The following is a 12,899-nucleotide window of genomic DNA, read 5'->3' as shown; positions in this document are numbered from 1 at the left end:
CAAAAGTCCTGTCGTCACTCCTGCTAAACCATGAACCCCGAGATTCAGTCTCGTGAACCTGAAGCAGTAGATCATGATGTATTGTTCTGTCCATAAATGTTTCGGATTCATTAGTTTGAATCTCGGGGTTCATGGAGAGGCGACATGACTTTTGTGGGTGACTGTACCCTCCACATTGGCAAACAAAGGGATTCATCATACGCTTCAGGTGTGTGGGAGAAAGCATGAATACAACGTGAGGGGAAAACGCACCGGATGTTCGACAGATGTTGATTGGGTAACAAAAATATTCTTCAAACCTGGAAAATATTTTTGTTGATATTTTAACATGTTGAATATGGATACACAGCGACCCACATATATCTTATGATATTTGTAAGAGAATATTCTTAATTTCTCTCGCCATAACCTATTTTTTTAACCACCCCAGACCACACTTACCCTAAGCACTGTGTGATAGTCTATGGTCAGTCACGCTTTCTCTAACTCTGTATTTTTCTTACATTAAAAATGTTTTTCGCCATTATTTTTCTTTTATTGTTTCACTTGGTTGCCAGTTATCTTTCTTTTCATTCCAGACTTGACTGTGTCTTTCTGGTCTTTCCCGCTTCCTCTCTTACACTCGAATGCTTGTGAATACTAAATACAGGGACCACAATCTTTTTTTCTTCAGGACCAGCATGAGGCAACGACTTCTTGTACAGTACATAATGGCCAAGACCACGAGGAGAAAGTGTCAGCAGCTGTCTCCTGAGGCATTGAAGGCTTTAATACTTGAAGGTGTGGAGGTGGTCAGGTGACATGTTCAATTAAGGTGTGGAGGTGGTCAGGTTACATGTTCAATTTAGGTGTGGAGGTGGTCAGGTGACATGTTCAATTAAGGTGTGGAGGTGATCAGGTGACATGTTCAATTAAGGTGTTGAGGTGGTCAGGATGTGACATGTTCAGTTAAGGTGTGGAGGTGGTCAGGTTACATGTTCAGTTAAGGTGTGGAGGTGGTCAGGTGACATGTTCAGTTAAGGTGTTGAGAATCTACGCGTTGTTACCATTCAGATTCTACTGGAAAGAGAAAAGAGGAATGGAAATCACTTCACCATCATAAGATATATTTTCACTTGTGATTGAATTACACATAAAATACAACAGGGGAGACAGTAGAGTACTCACACATTCTCTTGAAAATTTATAGAGAAGGATGACACATTCAATCACGAACATTACACGCATTCAAAAGACAGATTAAAAAAAAATGTTCAGTTTCTTGAGAGCTGTAAACTGAGAGGCGATGTAAATAAGGTACCCAAACAATCAAATCACGACAAAACCCATCAAAAGGGTTTTAATTACAGAGATAAGTGGGATAATTTACCCCAATACTTATCCCCTTATCGCAAATTCCCAGAGAAGTTTAAAATACTGGCTGAGTGGAACGAGAAACTACTTCGTGTGAGGCCATATTATTCATTTGTTTCTCACTACCATTAAAATATATCTGAAGTCTGTTTACAGTCAACACGAACATCTTGCATCATTCAGACGCATCAACCTATCACATCAACCTCCCATGTTAACTGTCCACACTAATCCCCCATAGCTAATTTACTGCTCAAATTTTCCGTACACACACACACACACACACACACACACACACACACACGTAATTCCGACTGTGTTTTACCGAACGCTCTGATTAGTTATCGTCCCCGTAGACAAACTGACTACGTGACCATGACGTTTTCTTTGTTAAATGTGATACATATATAGGATATCAGTAACAATTCATTTCCTTTTTACAATTATTATGCTTATATACAGTATGAAATATTTCACAATAGATTCTTTAAACAACTTTAAAATCAGGCGGAGCAGTACAGTATTATACTGAATAAAAGACATTTAAGAGTTCAAGAAGTAGAAAATGGAGTAATACCACGGGTGTATATCATAGAAAATGCACTGTTGATATGAATAACTATTATAATATATATAATTTTAAAATGTCTGATAATAATAGCAAATAAAGAACTAACAGTAAAGGACTCACCGAAAGTCGATGTATTACGGCGTGTAGATGCTTTTGATAAAGTCTCTGCAGTGAAAGTCATAAGAAAGGCACTGAACTCGAGGCAGATCCAGCGGGGAACCCCCCTTATTTATCAGAAGACTCCAATATTTTCCTTATTGTAGTATTGTACTCAGGCATTTTTGTTTCGTCAAAGTTAATTACTATTGACCTCAGAATATTCCCTAATATCAAGTGCACATGGCTTCAAATGACCTCAAAATGTCCATGATATTGGTCAGATTTCAAAAATATTTCTGGAGGGGGAGGGGGGTGCTTACAGCAACCCCTCTCCACCTCCCCAACCCCCCCAACCAGAAGGATGGGCTCGCTTTGCTGGTCAGTTTCCCCCACCCAAAACTTCTTGGACCCTCCCTCTTTTGATATTCCTGGATCAGCCCCTGGAACTCAAACAATGGAACAGGACGAAATGACTGTCTTTGTGTTCCTAGTAGACGTGTCATCCTCTCGTGACAACTCACCATAAAGCAGTATTGCTGAACTCTCAATTATATAATGAAGAAAATCAAATAAAATACCTTCATAATTATTCTATATCACTTTTATTTTGCATTTGACCCCCCCCCCCTCCCTCCAAAAAAAAAACCTAATTAACAGTTTCGGTATTTTTCGGACGAGCCACTGGAGCAGGTACAGTGGTGTCACGGTTTACCGACTAGGTCATCGAATTTCATTTTTTTACCGTCTAGCAGACAAATTTCCGTCGAACGGCATCACTGAATCACACACACCTCTCATTCGCACTAAGCCGATATATCAATCTTCTAAACCAGACCACATACAACAACCCTGCCCACACTAACCTCACTCAATCAACAGCAAACCACCACAACCTTCCATTGACGGTAACATCCTTGATACCACAATACCACTACGTCACACCGCTACCCCCTCTCTACCTTTGTGTTGTTTGGCTCATTAGTGGGTTAAGCACCGGTAAAGTGACGTGTTGAGCTCCTCAAGTGACGCCATTAACGAGAGCTTACAATGGCTTTGTCTGACGGTGTACTGGCTTCACAGGGCGCTGCAGCTATGAGGTCCACCTCACTACTTGTATAGGTGGGTGTGGATGTGGTGGATAAGTGACCACCTCTAGCAGTGGACAGGTGGGTGTGGATGTGGTGGATAAGTGACCACCTCTAGCAGTGGACAGGTGGGTGTAGATGTGATGGATAAGTGACCACCTCTAGTAGTGGACAGGTGGGTGTGGATATGGTGGATAAGTGACCACCTCTAGCAGTGGACAGGTGGGTGTGGATGTGGTGGATAAGTGACCACCTCTAGCAATGGACAGGTGGGTGTGGATGTGGTGGATAAGTGACCACCTCTAGCAGTGGACAGGTGGGTGTGGATGTGGTGGATAAGTGACCACCTCTAGCAGTGGACAGGTGGGTGTAGATGTGATGGATAAGTGACCACCTCTAGTAGTGGACAGGTGGGTGTGGATATGGTGGATAAGTGACCACCTCTAGCAGTGGACAGGTGGGTGTGGATGTGGTGGATAAGTGACCACCTCTAGCAATGGACAGGTGGGTGTGGATGTGGTGGATAAGTGACCACCTCTAGCAGTGGACAGGTGGGTGTGGATGTGGTGGATAAGTGACCACCTCTAGCAGTGGACAGATGGGTGTGGATGTGGTGGATGAGTAAGCAGGTAGGTGGATTTTATTAATGACTATATTCGTGTATATGAGAGAAAAAGAAAAGATATAGAAGAGGAGAAAAATAGAGTGAAGATAAATATATGGATAGACAGAGAAAGAGAAAACGATAGAAAGCAACAGGGGAAAAGAGAGGAAGATTCAGGAAGAGTTACACACAAAACTCGTCATCGATCTGTCCACCAAGTGAGACAAAACGGCAGGCTTTAAGTGTACAAATGACAACAAATACATTAAAAACAAACAGAAAAACATGAACAGCATAAACAATTAAACCATTAACCATATTGGAAAAAAAATAAAGTTGTAGTGGAATTTAAAGGACAGAAAAAGTTGTGGAGAGAGGAACAGGAAAGAGCCATAAAGTGAGAGTGGAAAGCGGGAGAGAGGGAGTTGTTTTGACACAGACGGTCAGCCAAACGTGAACTCATAAACGCTTTATGTCAGCACACTCAGGCGGTGTGTTTGTGCTTGGATTGTTCGAAACAAGCACAGCGGGTTTTTTGTTAGTGTTGTTGCTGTTTTTGTAGCCGTAGAAATCATAATTCCATAATTGTAGAAAAAGCAGTAGTGATAATAACGATAGAAGTTGGAGGACTGATAGTAGTAGTAGTAGTAGTAGTAGTAGTAGTAGTAGAACCGACCCTCCTTCTATTGGACGGTGAGAATTTCCAACATAGGACTTCAAATACATCCAACGAAGCCCGTGTTGACGTCAGTGCTCGAGGATTCTGGACGTGGGGACAGCGAGCCTTCTTCAACATCAGGATTTTTTATCCCATGGCCGAATGTCACCGTAACTTAGCTCTCGATGCTGCACACAAGAGGAACGAGAACGACAAGATAAGGGCATACGGAGAGAGAATTCAGAACGTTGATCAAGGCAGCTTCACTCCTCTAGTGTTCACAACCTCTGGTGGGATGGGACCAAGTGCAAGATGCTTCTATGCCAGACTCGCTATCTGAACAGAAGCAGCAGCCCAGACGTTATGTCACAGCCTGGATGAGATGTCGACTGTCCTTCTCTCTCCTTAGGTCTGCTTTGCTCTGCTTCAGGGGAACGAGAGCATCAGCCCCAAGGCCGACAACAGTTGCAGATATTGACTACGAAGCAACAGTCATTGAATGCCGCATAGATCTGCGGCTCAACTAACTCAACACAGCTAGGATAGCTACTTATATATTAGGATATTTAATTTTAAGGTAATAAAATGGCGGCGAAGGTGTGGCTATTGGGGGAGGATGGAGGCCATGCGTAGTAATAGTAGTGGTAGTAGTAGTAGTAGTAGTAGTAGTAGTAGTAGTGGTAGTAGTAGTAGTAGCAATGTTACTAATAATAATGGCAGGAATAGTAGAAGAAGCCCTAGAGGTAGTAGCAGCAGTGTAGGGAGGTATCGGTAAACTAGAAGTAGTGGTGGTAGTGGTAGTAGCAGGAGAGGCGGTAGTAGTAGTAATGTGTGTTCAAATACCAACACTTCTAACTACAAACACAGCCACACTAAACTCAATATGTTATTAATACTACCAATAATCTTCAAATCTACATAAAAAATATTTATATTGTAACCAAAACGCCAAAGCAAAATATCATTCCTACCGAGATGTTTTCCTCGCCCCCCCACAATTAACGGAACCGTCTCCGAGAGCCTTCAACCTTCACAGAGGTGAACGCATCCTTCCGTCCCCAGGAGGACAGACACACGAGCTATCAACCTCCTCTTAAATACGTCAGGACAGTCAAGATCTCTCAGATTTTATCTTTTGTCTGGTGAATTTCAGAAGGACTGTTAGAGACTATTCCTCATGGAAAGCGTAAAATGAACCTGATTACTATTACTGTTATTTTTACTATTCTATATCATAGTACATCGAATCACACATACACACTATATATATATATATATATATATATATATATATATATATATATATATATATATATATATATATATATATATATATATATATATATGCAAGTAAATCCCTGTAGGTGCGCGTGATCCAAGTATATGCATTAACGGTTTACTCGCCAAGCTTCCTCTTACATTACCCTGACTTTTATTTAGTGTTAATGTCGGCTTAATTCTGACTTACATTAATGAAGAGAGCTGTACTGTATATTTCAACATTAAATTAACTCCGCGTTTCACAACAAATTCTGATTTTAATATAACAATGACCTTTATGGATTTAGTTGATTTAATAGTAAATTCATGCGGTTTCACTTTTACGTTAACCCGTTATCTCCTCTAGTGACGTTATGTAGAATCTAGTGACAAAAGGATTTTTTCTCCGTAACTGATTATTATCGATAAACAAACTTTTGCCGAACTACACTTTTTCAGTAAGAAAGATGGACGAGAGGCTCTACCTTTTTTCTCTTTGAGAATTACCTTTTGGTGAATTCTAAACTCAAAAACCTTGTCGTCGTCTTGCAGTACATAATGTTAGTATGATACTGCCGCCGACTGACCACTTTGGGATTTTTTAGGTCCATCTTCCCAAATTTCATAATGAATTTACCCCAAACTTGTCTGCAGATTTATAATAAATAAAAGTCTTATATACGTTGACATCTTACTTATTGTTTCTGGGTGATGATAATCTCTGACAGCAGATTTGTTGATAAGTTTTCAGAATTTGCCGGGATTTTTGCTGTCTTGACGAATTTTTTTCAAACTTTTCAACCTGACAAGCTTACAGCAGCGGAGAGTTCTTGTAACTTTCGCAAGTTTACATAAAAAGGATCTCTGGCCTAATTTTCTCACTCCCCAGAAAGGATGTTTATTAAAGATGCCTGATAAAGCATTAATGTAGAATTGTTAATTTTCTCTCTTGTATCGCCTCCTACACAGCTTTAGTTCACATTGTGGACTTATAAGAGGTCACAGGTCGTACTTATACCATGTCTTAACTCCTCTGTCTTTAACTATGTACTGTATTACAGGTCATGGCACCACACGCGCACATGAAGGATTAAGCTGCAACTTTTCACCGCTCATATTTTTGTCTTAGACCCCCGTGTTCCAGGTCACTGCACTAAATGCATTATACCTCGCGAGCATTATTGACATATATAAAAGGCAAAATATATATTATTTATTTTCGTTCTTTTTATTAATGAAGTTTTCTGCAATGTATTTTTATTTATTAGTTTACCTGTACCGATTTTAAATTTCCTTTAATATTCAGCTATGTATGATGAACACAGATAAAACGATATAGATGCAAGGTTATTGGCTTTACTTTTGACCTTTGACCTGATGTTTTACGCAACACGTCCATATAAAAGATAACAAGCTACAATTCTGCCTGACCTTAGGTTTGACTTTGACCTTAAGTTCACATTACTGAATTCCCTGTGCGAGGCTAAATGTCTCCTTGACTCCTGACTTCTGGATCAAAGAAAAGCTGTTTCATAAAGTATGCATTTTCTTTCCTCTTTCCAACTGACTGATTTACTGCAGAAGGAAATCATACATGTGCCTTGGCCTCGGCCTTGGCTCTCTTATCCGAAGGTGCTGTTGTCTCCTGCCATTAGTTTAAGATCAAAGTCACGGGTTCAATAGCCAAGGTCCTCACCTCACCTCCTGGCTAGTTGAAGAGGACCTGTACGACTTGCTCAGTTTACCCGGGACTTAGATGTGTTGACTGAGCTGATTGCATGTGGGGGTCAGAGGATACGTCCCTACCTAGAGTTTAAGATTATATCTTAAACTTCTCAAACTTCTAAAACGATAGTAATTGTGATAGCATGAACCAACCTGGATGAAAAATGGAATCCTTTCTCTTTAAACTATTTAGAGATTTTAAAAATAAAAAATAAAAATAAATAATTGATTCAATGTTGTTAGTTCTACATAAGCAGATGAATACACTTAGAGACTCTGAACAAAAACACAGTTCTGTACACCCCTTCCCCCGTTCCTGCTTCGTACAGTACACACCGCCGCTAGTGACTCCCAAATATCACCAATGTCTTCATAATTATCACCTTATAAAGGATTTTTGTTTTCGTGTATTCCTTAAACAAGATGAAGATAAATACAATTCTGTATCAAAACAAGATATGGAGTCTTCTGCACCCTCGTCAATCTTGGGACAGTACAAGGTGAGATGACTGGACAAACACTGGACAGACTCAGAAATAAACCCCAAAGAATAATTCTAATGAAATGAAATTCACAAGAAAAATGCGGGACCATAACTTTTATGTAAAAGTTTAGTCATATAAGTTTGATTTCACATAAAAACAAGAAAAAATATGATGCTAATGTTTCTGACATTTTGGTTCTTTTCTAATATTCAAAGTAAGAATGATATACTCGTATTTCTCGCTGTTGTCATTAAACCAATAGATGTTTTCGTGTCAGTATCAGCCAGCCTGTGAACTCTCTGAGGAGCAATGAATAAACCATACTGCTTAAAGCATTACATTATCATTCTTGAAGAGCTCATACCATCAACCTCAAAAGTTTAAACCATGATTCCTAAGGGCTTAAATCATCTTTATTAAAGAGTTAAATCATCATCCTGAAAGGAAGGATTAAGAATATATCCTCAGAATTTTTACTTATCTTTGCCGCCGATGTGTCTGTCAGATATTTCTAGTCAAGGTTATCCTAGTTTAAGCACTTGTAAAGTTAAAGAACCTATTCACATTCTGTCAATCCCATTGGTTAGTTTTAATTAACTTAAAACATAGAACATAAACTCTCACCTCTACTTAAGAGCATGTTGCTGCCGTCACTCAGAGTCTGAAAATCCTTCCTTCTAGCCCCGTATTTCTTGAGACGGATAACCTCGGAAGCCAACGTGGAGAGTTTGGCCTCATAGTCGTGCACCAACTTCTCAATCTTGGCCTCAAACTCTGCCAGAGCCTTCTTCATCTCCGGGATAGTGTTGATCTCTTCCTCCAGGGCGGGGATCTTGGCCCTCAGTTGTAGCAGCTCCGACTCCAGTCTCATCTCTGTTTCAGTCTTCTTGCTGAGCGTCTCCTCCAACAGTGCCACACGTTCATACAGCGCCGTGTGTCTCTCTTGTGTCTCTAAGACCTACGGACAAAGGGTGAACGTAGAGACTTGGGATAAGAGGAAGGTGAGTTTTAGATTACCAGAGTGAGAGATATAGAAGAGGTTTACGTGTGATTTACCTACATGCCACTATATGCTCCTCGTCTGGTATGAACTAATTGTGTAGATATAATGACTTAAGTTTGAGTATATATACAATTGAATACAAAATTCCCAGTTCACTTTTGACAACACTTGGCAGATAAGAGGAACTGTGATTATAATAAACATTTAAACAGTTATCTTATTTGCATTATGAGGGGGCGTAGGGTTATGTCGTTGTTCTTCCACAATATAAAATATAAAAAAATATATCGTTCACTTGCTATAAACGCATCACATACATGGCCCACAATATGCCAAGTGACGGGGATTTTAGAAGCAAGTGTAGATGAGGAGGCTGATGTACACTAATTCATAATACGAGTTTGTTATGAAATACATTAATAATTGGTGTTTTTTATCAGTAGTGTATACGTTTTTTCTTCCGGTATCATAGTTAGTTACGCAGGCTGAAATAATGTACATGACTGTGTGTGTGTGTGTGTGTGTGTGTGTGTGTGTGTGTGTGTGTGTGTATGTTTTGTTTGTATATCATTTTATGTCTGTGTCTGTCTACATGTCCGTGAATAGGATTGAGAGGAATTATTGTGCGTGTGCGTGTGTGTGTGTTGAGATATTACAACTTTACAAGCTTTTCCTTTTTATGATTAGTTACTTACCTGGGGAGAGATGTGTAATGCCTGGGGGCTAGATCTAACCTAACCTAACCTACCCCCGCTGTCATGAGGTGAGACAGATTGAAAAAAATAATAAAACTATAATATGAAAAGGTAAAATAAAAGGAAAACCTGGATTGAGAAAACATGCGTTGAAGGAAAAGGATAATGAAGGAAGGTGAATATGAAGGAAGAAAACACAGGAACCAGAAGGAGGTAATCAGATCATATTGAAAGTGAGATAAAATTGAATAGACAGATAATGAGAAAGATTATGACATAAATAATACAATGAAGAAAGTTGATAATGACGGTACACGTTGACCAAAAATAAAACTGGGGAAAAAAAAGATGGATAGATTAGATATAGGAAATAATGTAGTAGATAAAGAGTAAAAATGATTAATATAAGACAAGATCGAAACATTAATCAAATAAGATGTATACTGCTGAAGGAAGACATGAATGAAAGAAGACTTGGCTGAAGGAAGACACAAATAATATAAGACGTGATAGAAAACATGGCTAAAGGAAGACACTAATGAAAGAAGACATGGCTGAAGGAAGAAAGAAGGCGAAGGACATGTTTTGGCTGAAAGACTTGAGCTTGGCGAAGGAAGACACTAATGAAAAGACTTGGCTGACTTGGCATGAAGGAAGGGACATGGCTACTTGAAAGAAGATATGGAAGAAGGAAGACACTAATGAAAGAAGACTTGGCTGAAGGAAGACATTAATGAAAGATATGGCTGAAGGGAAGACACTAATGAAAGAAGACTTGGCTGAAGGAAGACAATGAACGCGGCTGAAGACTTGGCTGGAAGGAATAATGAATGAAGTTGGCTATTGAAGGAAGATTGAAAGAATTAATGAAAGAAGACTTGGCTGAAGGAAGACACTAATGAAGGAGATGGCTGAAGGAAGATTAATGACAAAAGAAGATGAAGAAGACTGGCTGAAGGAAATGAATGAAGGACATGGCTGAAGGAAGACATTAATGAAAGAAGCCTCGGCTGAAGGAAGACCTAATGAAAGAAGACTTGGCTGAAGGAAGACATTAATGAAAGAGAAGACATGGCTGAAGGAAGACATCAATGAAAGAAGATGAGGGAAGGCATTAACACGAAAGAAGAAGACTTGGCTGAAGGAAGACATGAATGAAGGACATGGCTGAAGAAGACATTAATGAAAGAAGACTTCTGGCCGAAGCTGAAGACACTAATGAAAGAAGACTTGGCTGAAGGAAGACACTAATGAAAGAAGACATGGATGAAGGACACATTGAAGGAAGACACAGATTTGAAAAGAAGAGAGAAATAATCAAGAAAAAAGCACTTCTTCTTCCTCTTCTTACCTGTTAGCTACCTCTCCTTTCCTCCTCCCATCCTTCCTTCCTCCTCATCCTGTCATTCCAATCTCCTCCATCTTCCCAGCCAACTCCCTCCTCACTTCTTCACAGTTACCTCCTCACCTCCCCATCTTCCCCAGCCACCCTCCCACGTTCCCCCAACCATCTCCCCACCTCCCAGTACTTGGCTGACATAGTGAACAAATATAAACGCATAAAACGGTAGGGACTCGATTTATCCCTCTCAGTTAAGTCTCTCTCCCAAACCCTGACAGGTAATTTCTATACCTAAAAATTAGAGTTTGGTTAATTTAGCCGCAAACATCGAGGGGCCTGAAGCTGTGGGAGGGGGAGCTGGAGAGAAGAGAGAGAGAGAGAGAGAGAGAAGAGAGAGAGAGAGAGAGAGAGAGAGAGAGAGAGAGAGAGAGACGTCAATATTAATCATAGTTCTACAGAATCTGAAGTCCGGCCTCAAGAAATTGGATGAATAACATTATAAATCGAACCTGAAGAAGTAGAGTTGAAGTTGACCGGTATTGCTAGACGTATGTAATTTATTCATCTACTTTTCCTGGGATTATTTCGAACACACACACACACACACACACACACACACACACACACACACACACTCACACACCGTCTAATATACCCTCATGCAGTCCCCACTCCTCACCCACTGACGCCTCACATTAATTCAAATTCCCACTGCCAGCACCTACTGTATAGCTATGCGTTCCGTCCCTTACTCCTACCACAACTTCCCAACCACTTTCCCACTTTGTACTCCCCGTATTCCTACTATCACCCCTAACGCCTCTCACTTCCACCCTCAGCCTCTACTAGTCCAACCCTCACCACTACCACCATCTCTACCACTACACCACCATCTCTACCACTACACCACCACCACCACCACCCAGTCTCCTCTTCTCCGACAGAAGTAATCTTGAGGTGAAAGGATCAAATATAGACGAGGAAATTACGCCTCTCACACACACACCGAAAGACGACCTGAGGAACAGGATGGTAATTATGCTTCTGTTAGTGACGTGTCCTTCTTTCTCTCTCTTTATCCTTCATTTGGTTTATTTTTATGCTTCAGTTTACATATTTATCCGTTTGTTTAGTTGTATTTATTTGTTTATGTGCTGACTGAATGTTTATGCAGGAGGAATATTGACTTAATCATCTTTGACTGTCATAAGGCAATACATGGAGGAAGGCCTCGATATTCTCCTTCTTATCACTATATTAAATACAATGTGATTCTCATGATATATATTTGATAACGAAAATCTCCTCACCATAATTTCCTTTTTTTATGCAGTTATTTCAGCCAAGTTACTTATGATGATAATGAACACAGATAAGTACATCTTATAGTTGCCAAGATGACTGAGGAGAGGTAGATGCATATTATTCGTGCATTGCGCAGTTAAGCTTTCTTCACGTGTCCAACACGAAATCGTAGAAAACGGCTAAATTTGTGAAAAATTAACCTAATTCCAGGACCAGTTCATATAACGTAATCTAAACCGGTGAGGTTAACTGTATCTTATAGCCTCGTGAGTCATGACAAGCAAGTCACTGCCTCTGCTCACTGAACTATAACTAATTTTAGCAGAAAGGAGCCACTGAGTATTGCAAAACGATAGTCCTTTTCTACTAACAATCAGTCATAGTCCAAAGTTGTTCTAACACATCAGAGCACACATAGCGCGCACAGGTACGGGTTTATTTGCCATAAACCTAAAATAATTGCATTCTCCCCCAGAGAGGTAACCCACTAGGTATTCACTGTGGCCTTAGTGTGGCGCCAATACTCTATACCTTTATTATCATAGTGTATTTATTAAAACTTGTGATGAGGAAGAAAAAAAAAGTAGTTTCCACGAAATGTTTTGTTAGGATATTTGAAATACGTATCGAAATTCGGGGTAAAATTTGTTTTAATATCAGATTATGAGTCCAATGCTCTTCATCTATTCCTTAATACATGTTCGCGTCTTCTCA

General features: G+C 39.9%; 1 protein-coding gene across 8 annotated transcripts in view; it reads right to left on the bottom strand.

Annotated features, from left to right (window-relative positions):
- LOC121853899 overlaps window positions 1-12,899 on the bottom strand; it is a 38,567-nt gene that overhangs the window by 8,755 nt on the left and 16,913 nt on the right. For all 8 annotated transcript variants that reach the window (XM_042348284.1, XM_042348291.1, XM_042348285.1 and 5 more), the window contains exon 3: window positions 8,465-8,798. In XM_042348284.1, coding sequence (XP_042204218.1) covers window positions 8,465-8,798 — 334 coding nt within the window. The remainder of the gene's footprint in view (window positions 1-8,464; window positions 8,799-12,899) is intronic.

This window comes from Homarus americanus, unplaced genomic scaffold (genome assembly GCF_018991925.1).
Source record: "Homarus americanus isolate GMGI-L3 unplaced genomic scaffold, GMGI_Hamer_2.0 scaffold18703, whole genome shotgun sequence".
Classification (NCBI taxonomy): Eukaryota; Metazoa; Arthropoda; class Malacostraca; order Decapoda; family Nephropidae; genus Homarus; species Homarus americanus.
This window is presented reverse-complemented; position numbering and strand designations above follow the sequence as displayed.